The sequence below is a fragment of the Siphateles boraxobius genome, unplaced genomic scaffold (genome assembly GCF_051911475.1).
Source record: "Siphateles boraxobius isolate OS27281-9 unplaced genomic scaffold, OSU_SipBor_1 41, whole genome shotgun sequence".
NCBI lineage: Eukaryota > Metazoa > Chordata > Actinopteri > Cypriniformes > Leuciscidae > Siphateles > Siphateles boraxobius.
The window spans coordinates 25,750,358-25,774,168 of NW_027509042.1; the positions used below are offsets into that span (position 1 = coordinate 25,750,358).

At 39.6% G+C, this 23,811-nt stretch overlaps 1 protein-coding gene across 7 annotated transcripts in view; it reads right to left on the reverse strand.

The window, feature by feature from the left end:
• rptor (regulatory associated protein of MTOR, complex 1) overlaps nucleotides 1-23,811 on the reverse strand; it is a 389,484-nt gene that overhangs the window by 90,672 nt on the left and 275,001 nt on the right. For 4 of the 7 annotated variants that reach the window (XM_077199052.1, XM_077199048.1, XM_077199049.1 and 1 more), the window contains 3 exons: nucleotides 14,584-14,687; nucleotides 14,081-14,297; nucleotides 13,488-13,598 (listed from right to left, as the gene is read on the reverse strand). In XM_077199052.1, coding sequence (XP_077055167.1) covers nucleotides 13,488-13,598; nucleotides 14,081-14,297; nucleotides 14,584-14,687 — 432 coding nt within the window. The remainder of the gene's footprint in view (nucleotides 1-13,487; nucleotides 13,599-14,080; nucleotides 14,298-14,583; nucleotides 14,688-23,811) is intronic. The other 3 variants (XM_077199050.1, XM_077199053.1, XM_077199051.1) reach the window with 1 other exon arrangement.

Sequence of the window (23,811 nt, forward strand, 5' to 3'; positions counted from 1 at the left end):
TCCAAGAGGCATCCGGAACAGATGCCCGAGCCATCTCAGCTGGCTCCTCTAGATGTGGAGGAGCAGCGGATCTACTCTGAGCTTCTCCTGAGTGACCGAGCTCCTCACCCTATCTCTAAGGGAGCACCCAGCCACCCTGCAGAGAAAGCTAATTTCGGCCTCGTGTATACGGGATCTTGTACTTTTGGTCATGACCCACAGCTCATGACCATAAATTACTATTTTATGATCTGATTGTTATTGCATCTCTCTATTTTTGTTACTGGACCCTAGTGCTGCATTTGATACTATCGACCAACAACATTCTTCTGAATAGACAAAAATTACGTTGCATCCATAGCAGCCATATCACCATGTAGCCCAAGACTGAATATCACCATGTTTGCCCACTGAAGCTAAGCAGCCTGGTTAGTACCTGGATAGGAGACCTCCTGAGAAAACCAGGTTGCTGCTGGAAGAGGTGTTAATGGGCAGGGGGTGCTCACCCTGTGGTCTGTGTGGATCTTAACGCCCCAGTATAGTGACGGGGACACTATCCTGTCAAAGAGCGCAGTCCTTCGGATGAGATGTTAAACCGGGTTCCTGACTCTCTGTGGTAGTTAAAAATCCCATGGCACTTCTCGTAAAAGAGTAGGGGTGTAACCCCGGTGCCCTGGTTACATTCCACCCATTGGTCCTTGCAAATCATGGCCTCCTAATAATCCCCATCCACTGAATTGGCTCTATCACTCTCTCTCCTCTCCACCTGTAGCTGGTGTGTGGCTAGCGCACTGGCACCGTTGTACTGTGGCTGCCGTCACATCATCCAAGTGGATGCTGCACACTGGTGGTGGTTGAGGAGAGATTCCCTGATATGATTGTAAAGTGCTTTGGGTGTACAGTAGTACATATATGAAAGCGCTATATAAATGCCTCATTAATTCATACGTTGACATTAGCGGACTTGCACTGGCATGGTTCAAATCATATTCATCTGACTGTCACCAATTTGTTGCAGTAAATGAAGAGGTATAATATTGATCATAAGTTTATTATGGAATACCGCAAGGCTCAGTACTAGGACCATTACTTTTCACCCTGTAAATTAGGAAACATGGTGTTAGATTTCATGCTGATACATACATCAACAATTAACCCTCTGGGGTCGGCAAACGCGCCATCGCGTTTTGCTCGATTTTTTTCACATAGCAGCAAAATAGACTTAAAATACTCCATAATTTTTTGTCATACAGACTTAAGAAATATGAAAACATAAACTGTTAAATGTCTACTTTTTTATGTGTCCAATTACAATCGAAATAAAACATTGTGCTTTTGTAAGATAAAGAAAATAAACAGGGTGTGCTTTCTGCCTCACCGTCTCCGTGAACTTTTTTTCTGGAGCACATCTCTAAACTTAAAACTCAGCGAATACTATTCTCCCAAGGATGAGCAATATATCTTTATAATCATTTAAGTGCGTACTTTTAAATGATCTAATTCAAAACTAAAACAAATATTCTCTGTTTCTGTAATATATATAAAAAGAGAGAGATGTCAGTCGTTCCCATTTCAGCTCATTATAGCTTATTATCTGTTAATGTGAACACACCCACGGAGAGCGCGCGCTATTCAAACGCAAATGATCTGAGGCAATACATGCAAACGTGCCAACGCCCACATCAACTCGTTAAAACACACCAAGTTTCATTAAATTAATGTAATATGTCGTCTTGCGAGGCTGTGAGGAATAATCCTGGGAAATTTACCTCAGAAGTGCTGGTTTAGTTCCATTTTGAGGAGCAAAGGATCCAGCCAAGGATTGTGAATAGTAAGTTTTTTATTCCTAAGTGCGTTGTTCTAATCACGATATGGAATAGTGTCTGTAAACCGCAAAAAGACTGTTTAAATATGAATCGCGTGTCTGTGTGTGAATGAACGGCACAGATGCTCACTGTTGTTTACTATGTTACAGACTAAATATGAAAGACAACATTTCGTTGATTAGTTTTGGATAGGTTATAAAGTTTTTACTGTAAAATAGACATCAAATAAGCTTTTGTTTGCCAGTTTCTGCTCATATGTTAAATATATAGTATATTTTGTCAAAAAATAAACTCATCACCTAAGATGTTATTATAGTGTTTGTTCCAATGTAGGCTATATCAAACTAATGAATCCTTAACTTTGAAATATGATAAAATGTATACTTTAAAAAAAGAAAGATTACACTTGTAATATTGTTAAAATTGCAATTGTTGTTGGTTTACATGTGAACACTTTTTAATAAAATAGCAAAAAATATATTTAAAAGATAGATGTAATATAAGCCGTGAGTGGTCAATATAAGCCTTCTCATTAAATTATTTATTATTGTTTTTTATTAGTGACTCATTTGGGGAGATGATATATTCCAAAACTTTCTGAAAATACAGTATGAGAATTAACTGCACAATTACTAGAAATGTTTACCTTGGATATTATACAATTTGCATGTATAAAACATTATTTTTTCCAAGATGTTTCCAACTCTAACTTTGAACCAATTCTGTAGAATGGCCCATATATATATATATATATATATATATATATATATATATATATATGTTATTTTTTTTGTCCTTTCTGCCAAAATTTTTTTGTCCTTTTTTTGCATTCTTTCTTGTGTGACACACCTGAATGAAAGGCTCATTATGCGGCTCATTATGCAGGTCAGTGTTTTACTAAATTTAAATCAATGTATTGTTTTATGTGAATGATTAGGCTGGATGATATTCAGATAATTTTAATACTACATTCAGTCCATTTCTCTTATCATTAATTGTTAAATTATAAACTAAGATTGTGAGTTTATGCCTTGCTTAACTTTTATGAAATATAAACACTAGCTTGCATAATACAGAAATATTATTATAATAGTAATAATAATATTATGGTGATGATTGTGACGCTTATCTTCATAATAACCTAGAATACTTTCTAACTCTTGATGGATGTGTCATTATCAGTTAGGAACCTGGGTGTGCTCTTTGATAGCATACTTTCATTTGAAAGCCACATTTCTGGCATTTGTAAAACCGCATTTTTATTTTATTTTAAAAATATCTGTAAATTACTACATATGCTCTCAACGTCAAGTGCAGAAAAGTTAATTCTTGCATTCATGACCTCAAGACTAGATTATTGTAATGCTTTACAATTGCCCTGCAGGCTCAAAAAACTAACTCCAGCTAGTCCAAAATGCAACCGCTAGAGTTCTAACTAGAAGAAACTAGTAAGAAGGCTAATATGGTAGTGTGACCATATTAGCCAGGTTCTGTCAACACTGCATTGGCTCCCTATTAAACACTGTATACATTTTAAAATCTTGCTGATTACTCATAAATCCCCGAATAGTTTAGCTCCACAGTACTTGAACAAGCTCCTATCACTTTATAGTCCTTTACGTCCAATGCAGTCTTAAAATTCTGGTCAGTTAATAATACCTAGAATATCAAAATCCACTGTGGGTGGTAGATCCTTTTCGGGAGGCAGACACACTCTGTCAGTTTAAATCTAGATTAAAGACCCATCTCTTTAACCTAGCAAACACATAACACACCATCACATTTCTATAATTCAAATCCCTTAAAGGATTGTTAGGCTGGATTTTTAGGTCAACTGGAACAAGGAACACTTCCCATAACATCTGATTAACTTGTTACATCAAAATAGAAATGGCATCTAGGCTAATATTTGTCTGTCTGTCTCATTCTTGTCCCTAGGTTACCAAAGTCAGCCGGATCCGGTTTGTATCCAGATCAGATTGTAAACCTGCACCTAGAGATGACCACAATGTAGCACTGGATGTCAGTGGAGACCACAATAACTAGACGAGCCCTACAGATCCCCAGTGAAGACCTTGTCGACTTGACAGCTATCGGTATAGATCCTCAGCAAAGACCACAAGAACCACACAAGCCCACTGAACAGACCCATAAGCCAGCTACATCTCCCCCTCCCTCCATATGCCAGTGTGATGTAATGTGATCTTCAAGCAGAAGGAACTGGATGAAAAATTTTGAATGATATCAATCTGCAATCTGACTTGTGATGCAGCCAGGAATCATTATCACAAGATGCTTGTTCATTTGGACAGAGGAGAACTGGTCCAGAGCTGCTTTAGCTGAACTAATCTCATTAATTTTACACAGTTAGTGAACTGAACTGAATTCAACAAGCTATATAAAGTGTCCAGGTATGCACACACAGAGCTGAAAATCAGAGCTCCAGCTAATTAGCGCTGATCGATCCAGTTTTCCAGTTCTGGGAACAGGCAAATCCCATGACACAAACCCACATCAAAGCTCCTCAAGCAAAGTAAGAAATCACACCTGTCTTTTTTTCTGGAGCTCTAAGGCTCTACATCAATCTCTTAATGAGAATCAATGATTTGTTTTTCAATGGAAATTAAGCATGTGAATTTGTCACAGTTAATGGTTTCCTCCCGAGCAGTTTTTATATCCTTACAAGTAAACACAGTCCAGTCACCAGCAACATGCACTTTGCACACCCATTACTCTAATAGATTGGAATTGAGTTATTCTTACTTAAGACAGATTTTTCATTTTGCCCTGAAAAAGCTTTCTTAGATCTTTAGTATCCATTATGCACATCTCAAACTTGTGTCCAGACTGTTCGTTGTTTAGTAAGCTTTCTGAACTAACACGCATGAGCTTTACTGTTTTTTTAACCAGAAAACCCTAAGAACACTTGCTTTCTTATGAAAATAGAGACTTCTTATGCAAGTAGAGGTTGAATGATATGGATTTTTTATATTAATATATCATCTAGAAAAAAGGGTTGCTGTTAGCTGATATAATTCAGATACATTTATGTGTAATATAATATAATATAATACGAGACATACATAACTGATGAAATTAAATGAAAATATTTACAATATGTAAAAGAAAATCTATAAAATACATTGACAAGGACATATTTTTATACATAGTTCCAAGGAGGAACTATTATAATTTTAACAATACTTTCATAATAATATAATAATCACAATATTATAAGGCTCTCTGGAATTGTCACAAATTTGGATGTTACACCCAATTTATTTTGACATTGTTTTTGCTCTTTGGCTTATGTCTTCACAATCCCCCTGTTTCCTGTGTTTTTGTCAGTCACCAAACAAACTCATCAGTTCATCATCTGTGCCTTGTTTAATTTGTTAAGTCCTGTGCATTTATACTCACTCTGTTGTTCACTCTTTTGTCAGATTGGTGACTGCTGCATTACATTAGTGCACATTGTGGCAGGTAAGCTCACCCCTGTCGGGGACTCCAAAGAGTAGGGGCGTTTAATACGGTGACCAGGAGGGGACATGTTCGGTTCAGTTCACTTAGTTTTGTCATGGCATATTAACTCGTGGGAACGTGATAATATGTCGTGGCCATGAGAAAATAATTTGTAGGAATGTCATATTAACTCATGGGAACATGATAAGTCGTGGCCACGAGATAATTTTATCGAGGTAACGACGCCCTTATGTCAAGGCCACACGATGTAAAGTCGTGGCCTCAAGATCCAATGTTGTTGGAACGATATATTTTTCTCGAGGCTACGACTTATGTTGAGGGAACGACATCCATTTCTCATGGGCACGAATTACATGCGTAAACAACTTGGTGACCATAGTGACCTGAAATTATCAGAAATGGATTGGCCTATAATAACATTTATTTTTAATTAAGAAAAAGCATGGAATTAAGAAATTATCATATTAACATATTGCTATTGCTATTAACTATGAACTAAGTGTAAGCTATATGGTGCTGTAAGACTATTAGATAATACATAACGTTAACAGGGTAAAGAGATAGATCAAACGGTATATACATACATATATATATATATATATATATATAAATATATATATATATATACACACACACACACAGATATATATATATACAAAAATCGAACCTTTCATTGAAGTAAAATAATTGAAAGTGGGGGGAAAATCACATTATGAAATAAATGTTTTTCTCCAAAACATGTTGGCCACAGTTATTGCTACCCCTAGAATTTTTACGAGTAAAATATCTCTGAAGTATATTCCCATTAATGTTTACCTTTTTTTAGCACACCAGGGTGACTAGGAACATGAAATTGTCTACCTATTGACTTCTTGTTTCACAGGAGTTTAAATATGAGGAAACACAAAGACCAAATTCCCTTAATCATCCATCACAATGAGTAAAACCAAAAAATATAGTTCTGATGTGCATCAAAAGATTTTTGAGCATCACAAAATAGAAAGTGGCTGTAAGAAAATAGCTGAAGTATTGAAAATCCCCATTTTGACCATCAGGGCAATAATTAAGAAGTTCCCATCAACTAAAGCTGTTACGAATCTGCCAGGAAGAGGACGTGTGTCTATATTGCCTAAATGCATGGTGAGGATGAAAGTTTGAGAGGCCAAATACTCTTCAAGGATCACAGCTGGAGAATTGCAGAGATTACTTGAGTCTTGGGGTCAGAAAGCCTATGAAAAAAAATCAAACAACCCCTACATCACATGTTGTTTGGGAGGGTTTCAAGGAAAATCCTCCTCGCTCGTCCAAAAACAAACTCTAGCATATTCAGTTGTCAGACACGACTGGAACTTCAAACGGCTCAGGCTTCTGTGTTCAGATGAAACTAAAAAAAGAGCTTTTTGGCAGCAAACATGCTAGATGGGTTTGGTGCACACAAGGATAAAAAGTACCCCATGTGTACAATTTAAAATACCGTTGGTTCTTTAATGTTGTGGGCATATTTTTTTGCTGGAGGTCCTGGACTTCTTGTTCAGATACATGGCATCGTGGATTCTATCAAATATCAACAAATAAAAAAATCAAAACCTGACGCCTTCTGCTAGAAATCTTATAACGGGCCGTGGTTGGATCTTCCATCAGGACAACGGTCCAAAACAAACATCAAAATCAACACAAAAATTTGTTCAGAGCACAAAATGAAGCTTCTGCCATGACCGTCCCAGTTCCCTGACCTGATGAGTTGAGTGAACTGAAGAGAAGAAGTACCAACATGAACTTGTGAATCTGATAGATCTGGAGAGATACTGTATGAATGGTCTCTGATCTCTTGTCAGTTGTTCTCCAAACTAATCAGGCATTATAGGAGAAAACTCAGAGGAGTTATCTTGTCAAAAGGAGACTGCAAAAAGTATTTAATAAAAGGTTGCCAATAATTGTGGCCAACGTGTTTAGGAGAAAAACATTTATTTCATAATGTGATTCCCCCCCCACTTTCAATTATTTTACTTCAATGAAAGGTTAGATTTATGGCAATTTCTTGAATGGTAAATGGTAAATGGACTGCCTTTATATAGCGCTTTCAACAGACCCATGGCCACCAAAGCGCTTTGCATATTGCCTCACATTCACCCATTCATTCACTCCTTCATACACCGACGGCAGTGTCAGCCATGCAAGGCGCCATCCAGCTCGTCGGGAGCAGCTGGGGTTAGGTGTCTTGCTCATGGACACCTCGACACTTGGTCAGGTGGAACTGGGGATGGAACCAGACCAGTCGCCAGACCTCAGTCTTAAGGGGGGCATATGAAATGTATGGGGGGGCACAATTATTATTAGCCTACAGTATGTATAACTTATTTAATAATCAACTGTAGTCGTGCAGAACGTAATCATCACGTTAAACATATAACCAACAGCAATATGACCAGGTAGCCTAGCCTACACCAAATTACACAGAAGCAATGTTATGAATATCCATTAAACACTTGACTACACAATATATTAGATGTAACACTAGAAGCATCTCTCAAACAATGCATTTTAAAGCAGTCAACAGAGGGATATGCATTGCCATGACACACACACACACACACGGACGCAAATACACTTGCACAGATATTTGAGTGGGGGCAGCGCTGTCCTCTCTCCAGTCCCAGTACAGCGGGAGGAAGCGCTTCTCCAAGCAGAACCTCATTAAAGTATCATTCCACTCGGAAGGAACTGAAGCAGGTAAGCCGGTGATAACTCGTTTTGAAACAGCTTTCAAAAATGCGCGGTAACTGTTGAGCGGCTTTTGTATGTCACGTACATAGCCTAACGTTCTTTTGTAAGGCCGTGATAGGCTGTTGCAGTGTAGATTCCCATCAATCAAACTAAATCACACCATTGTTTCTTTATATTTTTAATATTTTAATGATAAAGAATGCAACATTAATTCAACACAAAATTAGCAGCTATGATAATATTAAAATTAAATTAAAATTAAATTTCATGCTGCTGTCCCGAGAATTTTAGGTTTTTGTGTTAGCACCCCCCCACCTATACAATGGTTTCATAGGGACACTGGAACAATCATTCATATAAACGAATTAAACTTTAGTTTACAAAGACGTGAAACTCACCGAGTGGTCTGGGGTGTTCACTGATATGCTCACGCAAAAATCGCTGCAAAAGATGAATTCCAACAGGTGTTTTACCATTCGTTGTAAAACTGTGGACCTATTTTTCCAAAGCCTCACAACCGGACATTCTTCCAAAAACTACCTGTTGGAAAGCATCTTTTGTAGTGATTTTTGCGTGAGCATATCAGTGAACACCCAAGACCACTCGGTGAGTTTCACGTCTTTGTAAACTAAAGTTTAATGCATTTATATGAATGATTGTTCCAGTGCCCCTATGAAACCACTGTATAGGTGGGGGGACACAAATACAATATATTTGTGTCCCCAACAACCTCTAGTCCCATTTAGCTATTTGTTAGCAACCGCTTTCACAAGACAACTAAATATTATAATTTTTTTAAATTGTAGAATAACACATAGAAATAAATTGTAGAAAACATCTTGAGCTTGTGTTTACCACAGACATTATTTCATGCATTTAACCAAAAACCCATTTAAAAGAACCATTGACTTCAGGACAACTATACGTTCCTTTATTACGGCCAAAGTGAAAGCCAAACAAAAATGAGTAGCAAATCTAGGCTCCTTCTTAAGGCAGTCTGTTTTGAAACTGTTTTGGTCAGAAATACATTAAAGTATAGAGAAACTCTTTGAGATTGGGGAAACAGATTATATTCTATATCTTAGTAATATACCAGATTCAGTTAATAACTGAGGAGACTTCTAGCAGCAGCAAAAAAGGGCTCCAACATCTTCCCCCAACGAGAACTCGGACTATGAATACATAAAAACAGAGAAGGGGGATAAACGTGTAATAGGAATATGTATATGCATATTTGTAACCACCACCATATGAAAATATATAAGCTGCATGAAAGTATGGCTTTGGATGCGAGTATATTTGTGTATGTATGTGTCTATAAGTGTGTATATGTATATGTTTACATGATAACCTGGCAACTTTAATATAGTGCTAGTACTAACCATTTATGGAAACATTTTTTTTTACTTCAATGTTATATTTTGAAAGAATTTCCATGTATATACCCATGAAGCTGTTTGACTGTTTGTCTCAGTTCTGAAAAGCTATATAAAAATAAAGTATATATATATATATATATATATATATATATATATATATATATATATATATATACATATACACGTGTGTATATACATATATATATATATATATATATAAAAATATGTATATATATATATATATATATATATATATATATATATATACACTCACCTAAAGGATTATTAGGAACACCATCCTAATACCGAGTTTGACCCCCTTTCGCCTTCAGAACTGCCTTAATTCTACGTGCTACATGGCATTGACTCAACAAGTAGCTGAAAGCATTCTTCAGAAATGTTGGCCCATATTGATAGGATAGCATTTTGCATTTGATGGAGATTTGTGGGATGCACATCCAGGGCACGAAGCTCCCGTTCCACCACATCCCAAAGATGCTCTATTGGGTTGAGACCTGGTGACTGTGGGGGCCATTTTAGTACAATGAACTCATTGTCATGTTCAAGAAACCAATTTGAAATGATTCGAGCTTTGTGACATGGTGCATTATCCTGCTGGAAGTAGCCATCAGAGGATGGGTACATGATGGCCATAAAGGGATGGACATGGTCAGAAACAATGCTCAGGTAGGTCGTGTCATTTAAACGATGCCCAATTGGCACTAAGGGGCCTAAAGTGTGCCAAGAAAACATCCTCAACACCATTACACCACCACCACCAGCCTGCACAGTGGTAACAAGGCATGATGGATCCATGTTCTCATTCTGTTTACGCCAAATTCTGGACGAATGTCTCAACAGAAATCGAGACTCATCAGACCTGGCAACATTTTTCCAGTCTTCAACTGTCCAATTTTGGTGAGCTCTTGTAAATTGTAGCCTCTTTTTCCTATTTGTAGTGGAGGTGAGTGGTACCCGGTGGGGTCCTCTGCTGTTGTAGCCCATCTGCCTCAAGGTTGTGCGTGTTGTGGCTTCACAAATGCTTTGCTGCATACCTCGGTTCTAACGAGTGGTTATTTCAGTCAAAGTTGCTCTTCTATCAGCTTGAATCAGTCGGCCCATTCTCCTCTGACCTCTAGAATCAACAAGGCATTTTCGCCCACAGGACTGCCGAATACTGGATGTTTTTCCCTTTTCACACCATTCTTTGTAAACCCTAGAAATGGTTGTGGGTGAAAATCCCAGTAACTGAGCAGATTGTGAAATACTCAGACCGGCCCGTCTGTCACCAACAACCATGCCACGCTCAAAATTGCTTAAATCACCTTTCTTTCCCATTCTGACATTCAGTTTGGAGTTCAGGAGATTGTCAGGACCAGGACCACACCCCTAAATGTATTGAAGCAACTCCCATGTGATTGGTTGATTAGATAATTGCATTAATGAGAAATTGAACAGGTGTTCCTAATAATTAGGGCTGAAACGATTCCTCGAGTTACTCGAGTTACTCGATTACAAAAATTCCTCGAGGCAAAAACTCTGCCTCGAAGCCTCGTTAAATTCCTATGACGCGCACTATACGCGCGGTGGAGGGATTTGATTGTTTCACACGGACCGTTTATTCACACGGACCTGTTCAGGAAGCATATATTTTGAATTTAGTTGGCGCGATGGCGGAGAATAAATATGTAAATAAACGGCAGAACTTGTCTAAAGTGTGGGATCATTACACACTTAATTCACTTAATACACTTAACTCGCTGAAACAAGGTAACGTAGTCTAAGCCTATTGATGTTCGCTGATTTTAATCCCATACTGTATTTGTAGCGATGTCGTGATGCGGTTTGACTAGATATGATTTTTAGCTTTGATGACATTTTTAAGTAGTAAACGTAACTATCACGTTCAATTGCAAGAGAGTATAGCCTAAAAAAAGAACCTCTTCACACACACACACACACACACACACACACACACACACACACACACACACACACACACACACACACACACACACACACACACACACACACTCCAGTCAGACCAATTGCATCAATGCATCACATATGCTTAAACTTTTATGTAGCCACGCAACAATAATTTCAGCATGCATTCACTGTACACACCGGGACGTGATGGAGGAACAAATATTGTATTGCAGTCTTTGCGAGACCTTGTTTGTATTTCACGTCTGCCAAATAGTTACAGACAACAACAAAAAAATAAAGTCCCCAGCCTGTTGGTTTTTATTAAAGATTCGGAGTACTCATTTTTCAGTTAAAATGCACGGGAAAAAAAGTGCGTCAGCTTTTACTGCGTGTTCAACAACAAGTCACGTAACAGCTCTTCTTCAGCGTTAAACTAGCAGAGTACACAAATATGCTTAGATGCTTAGAGTGGTTATATTATAACATCTTAAAGGAAAATTCACATATGAGATAGCTTTATAACTTGCATACTATATAACTTATAGTATATAACTTATAACAGCTTTAACTGAAATAGACACAAGTTTAATATAACTATTCTGTTAATAAAACACACAAAAAAAAAATCCGATTACTAGATTAATCGATTACAAAAAGAATCGATAGCTGCAGCCCTACTAATAATCCTTTAGGTGAGTGTACAGTATATGCCCTCTTGGTCCAATTTTACACAATTGCTATAGAAGTCGTCAATGCATTCTATCGAATGGTTGGGCATTGTGTGATGTGTTGAAACAATTAACATCCCAGATAAATCTATATATATCCTGGTTGAAAAAAAAGCTGGTTAAAATCATGCTGACCTCTCTCGCACCTTGACCAATCCTTTTTCCAGCATCTTCCCTCATAAGCACACACGATCAACAAAGTCCTATCAGCAACATTGTGTATGCTACTTTATTGATGATTTATGCTGTTTTGTCTCCCACAGATTATTGATTATTACGTGTCTTGTTCTCTTTCAGTAAACATGAGGTATTACTCTCAACACTGTGCCACAGGCTGTGTGTGTTCCTCACTGATCACATACTGATGGGAATGCATCATACAGCATTAGGACAGGAAACAACCGGCACGTATTTTCACAATTATTTTCAGTCGTAAATGACAATTGAAAGAAGACAGAAGACAATGGAAAAATACACACTTAACAAATGATCTTTCTTATTGAATTACTGTGGCTGTTTCAGTGGTGGTATTAGATGATAATACCACAGTCTTGAATGACTAACATTTTTAAACACCATGGTATTACATGGTACATGCCCAAATAACATGGTAGTTTGATTGTATTTTGTGTTCTGACTATATGGAAATATATATACACAATCCACAGTGGAAAGGGTAGTATAATAGATAGTATAGAATAGCCCTGTAGTAAAGCATGACATCAAAGAAACCAAACACACATATATATTGGTTTATGGAATAACACTGAATACTGCAGCAGCAGTTTTGTGTTTTAGAGAGTCCCCTCTGGGGACAATGAAGTTTGGCAGCTCTAGTTTGGCTGGGAACAGGGAGAAAGTGTTTTCTCTTAAAAAAAAAAAAGATAAATGGTTGAAGAAATATCATGCCATTCCCATGGCAACAGAAAACTAGCATTACTTTGAGTCATGAAATCTTACCTCATTGTACCTCACATTATCAGCTCATGGGGGTCCTTAAAAATCACAAGGTGGATAAGGATTTTCAAATGGGGCATTTTGCAATGTTTGAAATCAGTTAGCATATATTTACCTCCAAAAACAGTGTAGAAAATTATTTAGAACTCGTTCCCATTCTCGTTCGCCGCAAGATTGCGCATACATAGATCCCCACCCCTTTCTCCTCCACAAAATAACAACATCGCATACACATTTTTGAGACACTACATCACTAATCGTTACTTTACTTTGGGCAAATTGTTTTTTGATAATATTAGAAGTGAGGTCTAACTCTTTCATATCCATTAACTAATATTATTTACAGTTTAATTGCTAAATCAACATGTTTAAATCACCCTGAATAGATCTTAAGTAATGATTTCAAGTCAATTCATTAACTGAATTGGTTTGATTTAGAAGTAAATTAATTCGATTTCACCTCTAATCCATGCAGAACTCACCTTCATGACTGGCTGAGCGAAATATTTGGCACTCCAGTCACAAAGACCTGTCTGCAGATTCACACTGATGAAGCTCCTGTGAGCAGCTGTCTCATCTCCATCCTCAGCAGCCTGAGGAACACACCCGACAAATGACAATATGTAACCGAATCACTACATAAACACTGATTGGGTGATCAGGTCTGACTGTGCTTTATCCTGCTTACTACAGAACGATTTACTAATTAAGTTGAGCACGAAATATTTATGTTGAAAAATGTTGTGCTGCTTAATATTTATATGGAAACCATGTTTCATTTTTTTCAGTATTCTTTGATGAAAAGAAAGTGTAAAGGAACAACATTTATTTGATGAATAGAAATATTTTGTACCATTGTAAATAGTACAAAGGCTTGGTTTCATGGCACAAGGCTTAGTTTCATTGTTATAATCTTACAAATATGCAACCACTAATGTCTACTTTTGGTCTAAACCACAAACAAGGCTGCCACAAAATAAGAAAAGCACAAAGACTGCAAAATACAGTTTTCTTACAAATGAACAACACAGAAGGATGGAAGAAGATCTGTGGGAAACTAAAATCAATGCTGTACCTGATCAGGGCCCTTGTCAAACATCTTTCTGGTGCGTGGGAACTGCTGCGAGTGGGGCGCCTGACCTCCCAGAGTCGGTGTGTATGGTGGCCGAGCGGGTGGCGCCTCCCGGACCGGTGGTTTGGGCACTTCATTGGTGAGGCTGGAGCTGGATGCACTGGGCATGGGAGGAGATCCGCTGGAGGGAGATGTAGAGCGTTTGGATCTGTGGGAAGCACTACAACACCAACAAGCAGGGCCATAGCACACTGATTAATGTGCTGCAAAAGAATAGGGTCAGCATGCACTGCAAAACAAAATTAATAGCCAGTGCCAATAAATATAACCCAAAAAAGAACAGGACGTTATTTAATAGATGCAAAGAAGAGTAAAATAACAGAAGCACAAGCTATTACAATCTGCTTTTTCACCTGTTATTTAAAAAAGAATCATTCCAGATGACTATATAGTCTTGCTGCTGATTTTAAATTAATCTAATGCATATTTAAGTGTGAGTAACTCACCCTGCTTGATGTATGAGTGTTCCTTTGCTGGTGGGGCTGGCAGGTGCTGATTGGGTCAGAGATCCTGAGTCCAGAATCCTCTGTGTGCGAGCGTTCATGGTGGCCTGATGAGAGAAACAGTGTATAATGCAGATGCATATTATAACAATGTAGTATAAAATGCTTTAGACTATGCGCTTAGATCTTTAAAATAGGGCCTGTGGTGTGAACTCTGCTATTCTTTAAAAGCAACAAAAACCGCATCTACCAGTGGCGACTAATGTCCCATTTCAAGGTTTGATAGCTAAGCAATGAAACAAAAATAATTTCTGGTGGCCTTGTAGGACTGCAAGTAAAATACAATACAGTTAATGCATGCAAATATAAAAAAAATGCATGTCTGTTTTACCTGCAATCCTAGAGAAAAAAGCATCAGCAAAACTCTTCCTCACAACTCTAATCGCAACCTAAAGAGGTAAAAATCCGAAACAATGCTGTCTACAAAAACCCAGAAAGTTGACTTCTTTGCTTCATCAAAATATAGTTAACAATCCCATCCTCTAATCACCATCTGGAGAGATGGTCTAATCTGATTTTTATGCTAAAGCCTGCAGAGAAGTGAAGGAAAGACGGATTCATCATGATTGAGTAGACAGAAATAAAGTTATTGTGTATTTGGGTAGCAGATCAAACATTAAAATGCGTGTGTTTGTTTCCCACAGATTCATTAATTTAAAAAGAAAAACAGATATGAATATCAAGAGAGAAAAGATATGATGTGGATTATTGAACTGTAAACAATAATCAGTGAAAAAGACTTGAGGAGATAGAGATCATAAGACCAATACAATTAGATAAAAATAAATACATTTGTTTATTTTCTTATTAAGATTGTACAACCCCCATAAAAGACAGGCAAAATCTACCTACTGCCTTCATAGGCAGCATCTTAAAACTGTAGGTGTCCTCTAAAGTGTTGCACCACAAAGGCTAAAGGCTGTCTAATACACCTGTAGCTTTAAAAAGTATAAATGCATCACACAAAAATATTGGGTAAAATAATTACACAAGGATTTTTTAATCAGAAGGTTATTTTATAGATTTGATTATATTATATTGTTATTATCAGGGTGCGATTTGTGAAAAAAACAGAGGGGGGGATACTTTGAAACATTTTTATTCATAAAATTCATGAGAACATTAACTTCATCACTGCATTTGCAGAAATTGTTAAATCTTTTGTCTTAACTCATGAAGTAGCCTAACGCAATATTTTTACTCTAGCTTATTTTCCCCGACACATATGAACTGTGATCATGCACAACAAAAAAACATGCAAGGATTAAATCCCCCTGACAGTACTATGGACATTGCCACTCGGCTAGACATGTCAAAACACTTATTTATGAATGGAAAAATTAATGAGTCGAATTTGCGTCTACCGCGCCGCGCTAAACGCCTCATTTGCGCCGCAAGACCATCTTTACATTGACTTAACATTAAAATCACTCGCGCCAGACGTGAGTGAGTAATCAAAAAACCTTCGCTTTAGCCTCAATTGAGTGAAACACGGTATGTGTAACTTCGGCCATTCTCAGTGATGTGACTAGGACACTCTGCTTGTCATCATAAAAACAGATAATCAGATTGTTATGTTTATTCCCGCATATTCAGCATATCATGCTGAATATGCTGCCTTCCTTTCCCAGGGCTCTCAAGTTTTGAAGACAGGCAAGAGTGACATCCCCTCCTTATTTTTCATTGGTTGTTGCGTTAAATCTTACCCAGACACAATAGTGCTATTTTCTATTTTCTAGTGCTATTTTCTGATTGGCTATTGTGTTGCCCCTTTCTTTTTTTCTATTGGCTGATAAGTTGCAGGCTCGACTAAGAACTCCAGGGGAGACGCGCTTGATTCTGAGAATCAAAGAGGTCTGTAGTAACAAGATGCAGTGGTATATTGTAGTAGTGTATCTGTTACGGCGTCTGGCCCTGGTGATTCCCTGCACTGTCAGTCCCGTGCTCTCTCTCCTGAAAAAGTGTCTCATACTTCAGCTTAGTAGGGATCGTTATGCTCTGATTGCATTACACCTGTTCTGTATGAACTCTGGTCCCTGAGCTATATCTGCCTCGTTAACTCAGCACCCTGTGTGAAGTATTGTTTCACCCTGTGTTTCATGTCTGAGCGTTCTCTAGTTCCCTGATTATCTGTGTTACTGAACCTAGCCTTGTTACTAACCTCTCTGACTGTCTGCAGCCTGCCAAATGACCGTTTCCTGTATCTGGACTGCCCTGAGCCTTGCCCGTCTCAGACTACCCAGTTGTCTGCTGCTCGTGTCGAACCAAGACTGTCTCTGACCCTGAGTTCTGGCCACTGCCCTGGGCTCCAGTCCGGCCCTTACAAGAATTTCTGCCTTGTGTTATCCTTCTACCTAAACACTTTATGTTTGCTTGAAACTGCTCATTAAATTGTTGCAAATGGATCTGCCTCACCTGTCTGATTCGTCACAGAATCACTCTCAATGTTGGTGTATTGTCTTTCTAAATTCTCAAGGAGATGCACTTTCCCATAGCCAGTGAAGTATATACTGTACTTTTAGTGCTAGTATGAGTAAATGTCTGGGTAAGTCAGAACAGGCTCAAAGGTGTGTGTTTGTGTGTCTGTGTTATTTTGCACTGATTGGACTCAGCGGGTCTTTCTGAGTACCACTGCACAAATGTCAGCGTGACAAATCACTCATTGTCACCTGCTGCTCTGGAACTTAAGAAAGGTCAAAGACAAAACAAGCTGAGTTTGATTATTAGAAATTTACAACATGACCCTCTGCTCAAACAACCTCGAAAAGTTCTGCAATCATGGTTTAGAGACTTTTTAACATAAATATTGCTCAATAGCGAAAAAAAAGAAAAAGAAAAAAAAGCTAGATTTGTTCAGGATTTACATTAAAGTGCTTACGTATGTAGCTGTCATTAAAAAAAAAAGAAAAAAACTTCAAAACCATGCTTCAAAAAACTAGAAGCCATTGTTAGTCATTTGGCTGCAGTTTGGCAAACATTACAAGAGCAACTAAAAAATGTTGTAGCAAATTATCTCAAAAGGGATAAATGAATAATTAATCATAACTTGTTATAATTAATTATAAACATTTGGATCAGTTAATCTAATTAATTTGATGTAGCTAAATTAGTATTACAATCAATTATTCTGAACACTCAGTATTGGTTATCTATCAACTCAGAAAATATTTTTAGCTACCAGGAGAAGAAGCAAGACATTGAGCTGATGGTAACGTAAGCTTTCGGAGGGAAAGTTTTACCCCCCTTCGTTCTGAGCATGGAACGAAGATATATCACAATATACCTAAGATCCATTCCATCTAACACGCGACGAACCAGTTACGTAATTTATTGGTACTTTTTGGTCATTTCATTACGTGCTAATTGATAACATAACTACGACATTGCATGCTTGTAATTTATTTTGCGCTTTATTTATAATGAAGTGATATAAAGTCCGCTCTGCCACATTCATGCACAGAATTGAAGAGTGTCACGGCCATCAGTACAATGACTGACAGGAAAGAAAAGTTTGTTTTTCTGAGGTGAGGGCGTTTTTATTTTGTAACAAGTTAAGAAAATAACGTTAGAATAATGACACCGACATATATCCTGACAACATCTCATCTGATTGCAGATACTGAATCAGGCAACACGTTTTTCTCAGGCACTTCTTACTTAAACTGCATGTGACAGAAGTGACAACAGCTTTCAGACACGTCTTTCAAAATAGAAGTCTTGCAACCGAAAAACATACAATTACATTTGTTGTTGTTTCTTTGACTGCACACTCCACGACCCACTCAAAACAGTCTTGCGACCAACTAGACACACTGCTGTAAGTAATCCATTGGTGGGGTGGTCTGCATGCAAAACTGAAGTGTATAACCGGTTGTGATTGTGTTCCCTACCCATATATGCAATATGGCGGCGCACACGGAGGCAGCGGCCTCTACGACTCCAACAAAGGGTGTACATTTTTGTGTAAATGTATGTTGCAGAGACCGAAATACATGTTACCGGGATTATAGGGAATCCCGTTTTAAGTATAGCCATAAAGCCCTTATGGTTTTGGGCTCTAATAGCAGCTACGGAACATCAATTTCGACACCGCTAACAGAGAAGCTATGTGGGCTAGGAATACTACGCAGTCAAAGGACCACCACGGCGTCGCCTGACTCAGCTGTCCGGGAGGTGAGGCAACGAAAGCAGTGCGAGAGGACCCGGGAGATAAGGTATCGAAAGTGGTGCAAGAGGACCCGGAAGCGAGGCAAGCGGTCGGGTGTCCTCTGTAGGCTAAAAGCTAACCCTAGCCGACCAGCCCTCCCGTCAGTGCTACTGGCTAATATACGCTCTCTGGACAATAATCTGGACTACCTCAGACTTCGACTGAATACCCAGTCTGAAACGAGGAAATGCTGTGTGCTTATCTACACGGAAAAGTGGCTGCACAACAACGTCCCCTACACAGCTCTCCAGTTACAGGTGCGAACATCGTTCCGTGCTCACTGGGACCTCCGATAAGACCCGCGGAGGCAGGCTCTGTGTTTATTTCAACAATGACTGGTGTGTTGATGCCTCTGTAGTCACTACTCACTGCTCACACAGCTAGAGTTTTTAGTGGTGAAATGCCGGACGTTTAATTTACCTAGGGAATTCACTGCTATTACGGTAGTGGTGGTGTATATCCCTCCAAGTGCTAATACTAACGAGGCGCTGCGTGAGCTATATGATGCCATCAATGAGCAACAAACGGCCCACCCTGACGGGTTTTTCATTGTTGACTCCCACTATGATGAAGTGGTTTGAGTGACTGGACAAGAGACATATTCAATCCTCCCTCCCCACCTCACTGGACCCCCTGCAGTTTGCATACCGTTCAAACCGTTCTACTGATGATGCCATCTCCTACACCCTGCACTCTGCTTTATCACATCCGGACACTAAGGATGCATACGTCAGAATGCTGTTCATCTACTTTAGCTCAGCATTCAATACTATCATTCCCCAGCAGCTAGGCCGACGATATTGTGTCCCTAGATGTTTAAAAAATAGGTTTCAATTTTCTTTTATTCCCCAAGCAATCAAGTTTTTAAATTATCCTCCCTCTAGTGATAGTAGATAAATAGACGCCAGACTGGATATCTTAATCAGGTTCACTATTAGATTATTTTTTATGTATTCAAATTGTAAATAATATGTCAAATGTGAATTTGCCAAATGTTGTGTGAGTGTATGCTGCAAACACAATTTCCCTACGGGGATAAATAAATACATACAATACAATAGTAAGGAAACTCTCAATGCTGGGCCTCAGCATTCCAACCTGCAATTGGATTCTTGACTTCCTGACGGATAGACTACATTAATTACGCATCGGCAGCAGAACTTCAGATGCCATCATGCTGAGTACAGGTGCCCCCCAAGGCTGCATGCTAAGCCCACTGCTGTTCATGCTGCTCACCCACGACTGCGAGTCATGAATCCAACCTTATCATCAAGTTTGCGATTGACACAACTGTAGTGGGCCTCATCAGTGGCAACAACGAAACAGGATACAGAGAGGAGGTGGTACAACTGTTAAGCTGGTGCCAAAACAACAACTTCTCTCTTAATGTAGATAAAACAAAGGAGATGCAGAAGGCAAGCCAACCCCCCGACATTAAAATGCACAATTGTGCACCGACACTTTATTGGCTTTTGCTCTGGTCAAATTGCACTACTTACTGTCTATTGCACTTATTTACTGTTTACTGTGTATTGTTTACTGTTGCTACGTATTATATTGTGTGTATCATGTGAATGGTTGAGGGCTGTGTTGCACTGTCTATTGTAGGTTGTTGTGATCGGTTGTTGTTATTCTTGAATTGGTTATGCACCTCGGTCTGTATGAAACGAAATGTCATTCAGCTGTGTACATGTATATGGAAGAATGACAATAAAGCTTGACTTGACTTCTGAAACCACTGGAAGTGCACGCACCTCATGAAGCATCTCAAGCGACTTGCTGTCTGGAAACAGGGCGTAGCTCTCTTTTAAGGGGAGACACTGACAGTCCCTGCACGAGCTAGACCATCACAGTGCACCTGGGGAACACTCATGCTGGGAACGAGAGAACGCACAGGGATTACGCCTCGCAGGCCATTGTCGCCTGCAACCGGCAAGGGAACAGATGGGTGCAACACAGCAAGGCGATCCCTCTTGCTTTGCAGCTCACTGTCCACATTTTGAGACCGTCTCTTCCCATCAGGAATGTGGCTGAAGCTTAGGCATGGGGTTACTTGGGTGAGGTCCTGGTCTCTTGGGGTACTTGTACTGCCTGGACTTGGGCCTCACAGCTGGTTCTGGGTCCATCCTCGATCCAGAGGAGACTGCAGTGGGCAATCTGTTCTGGCGCTTAGATGAATGTTGAGCGGAGGAGGATCTTGAACATGCTGGAGGAGCTGCAGCCCTCATCTCTTGTTGGGTCAGTCTTATGAGCTCCAGGTCTGTGGCCGAGCGCAGTTTGAATGAAAAGTTTTCAGAGGCAATGAGCGCTGAGCTATATAGCGAATGGCTCCGCTCCTAGCTCACACACTCAATCGCCATTGGCCAGTAATTCTTACTGGCACAATGCAATCAGGCTTCAGTATTCGAGGAAGGGGAGGATTAGAACGCAATGTCGAGACGCAACCGTGTTAGCACGCAACTAGGGATGCACCGATCCGATACTCAGTATTGGTATCGGCTCCGATACTGCTATTTTTGCCGGATCGAGTATCAATCAGATGAGGCTGATCCAAATCCGATATTGTGCGTATACTACTCTGTGTTATTGTTAAGCCCCACAAAAGCCCCAAAAACATTATAAAGCACCATAAAGTTTTCGTGCACTATATTACAAGTGTTCTGAAGTAATTATATTATAATGCGAGATAGAAATGAACATTATAGTCATTAAATTCAAGATCACGTAAACTTTTCCCTCCACTGCGGCTGTCATTCTTCATTCAGCATTCAAACAGCGCGTCGCTTTCGGTTACGACAGTCAACATGATGAAACCCTCTACAAGATGATTCAATGTCACTATTATTATACTTGATCTGTAGATAAAGGTCTATGGTTTTGCATAAAACAACTTTATCTTACTGGTGGACTTTATTGCTGTAACTTAATCATGTTACTTTCTACCGGGTGTCTGTTAGATCACAACACTAGAGTAGAGTCAGAGCACTATAATTGTTCTTCACGCGCACAGTAACTTAAATTTAAAACTGTTAAAAGAAAAGGCTAAATAAACTATTGCAGAGATAGATACTGTGTAATACACTACGCATCAATATGTCTTTCGTTTGTGCTTTGAACTTTTCAATGCGGACTCTGCGCGCTGTGACTCCATGTTGCTTTCAAGTGCATCATTCTGCGCTCGGGATGCACATAATCGCTTTGTGCCGCACTGTATTGCAGCCTTTCACATCATAATACAGTGATGCAATGAAAGATTATTAATAGCTTTTCTTGTTCTGTTCTATCTATCATATGTTGCAGCCTCATTAAACAGCTGTGCTATACATTTAAAACATGTCTCAATTGTATTGTAGCCTATAGCTATATATAAAATAATTTATCTTTTTGATTTTTTATATCTTGTTTTTCATGAATGTATTTTACAACAATACAAAGAGCAATGTGTAACGTTTTACCAGATTTAGTGTTACACTTAATGTCTCTTATTTGTTTTTTTCACTAAATGTTCAGATTTTATACAATTATTGTCAACTCATGATTTTCCTAGACTAAATTTTACTGCTGAATTATCCACTAATCTAGTTTATAATAGCATTTTTGTGATAGATTATGATCATATATTTTTTGGATTAATTTTTCTTTATAATGAAGTTGTCTGTATTAAGTAGATTGTGTTTAACACACAAAAGAGTGATTATAAGTTCAACACACAGAGAGTTATATAAATTGTACTTGATTTAAAAAAATAAAAAACTGTGATGGTATCGGATCGGCATCGGTATTGGTCGATACTCAGAATTTTTGGTATCGGATCAATTCTGAAAATAGTGGTTCTCTTACGAGAGGTTCTCTCGTATTGCGTAAGTTTAGCTTACGCTACGGGAAAGATTCATCTTCTCGAGATACTGAAGCCAAAAAATTATCCTTAATTTTGTATTCCTTGTCAACGCAGTGCAGCAGCTAGCAGACCTAGAGCAGGCCATCTCGCGTGCTCATTGGCTGCCCTGCGGGCAACTGCTGCAGCCTACCAGTGAGCCCGGCGTGACGTCACGCCCAATGAAGGGCGCCCGCGCCTTCATAGCGTCACAGCCCGCCAAAATGGGCGTGGCTTAGCGTATAACACTAGGGGTTGTAGGCTGAATTCCCTGATTTTCGTCTCTTCAGCGAGGTCTTCGCATCGCTGGATCTGAGAGAAGCCACCGCCGCCGTCAAACAGCAGACAGCCAGCTTAGGAGAGCGCTGAGGAAGCCGGCCGTCTTCGCCACCTTCAGCCATCCGTGCGAGCTACGCTATCCGGCGACGTATCCTTTACCTTGCTAAAACCTATTCTAAAACCTATTCTAAAAGAGCAGCGAGTGTCTTTTTTAAGACGCCTCGCACTTCTGGCTGTGAAGCGCTTCCGCTGTCGACCCTGCGGGCTCGACTCGAAGCCTTCAACACCCCCCCCGCCTCTCCTCACCGACGCGCAGCTGCCGCTCACGAGCCTCACTGCCGTCGCATCTGAGAATGAGGCGGAGGGACACGTACGAGCACGCGGCTAGCTCTCTTTACGTTACAAGAGAGCTACCCCGCCCTCGTGTCCCCGTTCGCGCGTCATGCAGAGCCCTCTCGAGCTCTCTGCATGACCCGGACGGGCATCATCTGTGTTACATGTAGGTCCCGTGCCCACTACTCTTGCGCGCGCCCTCGTACAAACACTGTTCCAGTTCTGCTCGACCACCGAGCACGCGGCTAGCTCTCTTTACGTTACAAGAGAGCTACCCCGCCCTCGCGTCCCCGTTCGCGCGTTATGCAGAGCCCTCTCGAGCTCTCTGCATGACCCGGACGGGCTTGCGCGCCGCCGTCGAAATGTCTCGCCATGTCAGTCCCCTTAGATAAGGCTACTGCAGTGGTGTATTTGGCAGCCAACGAGCCGGTAATGCAACCCGCTCGCCTGCACACATCCGCCGTTCTCGCGGCGACCC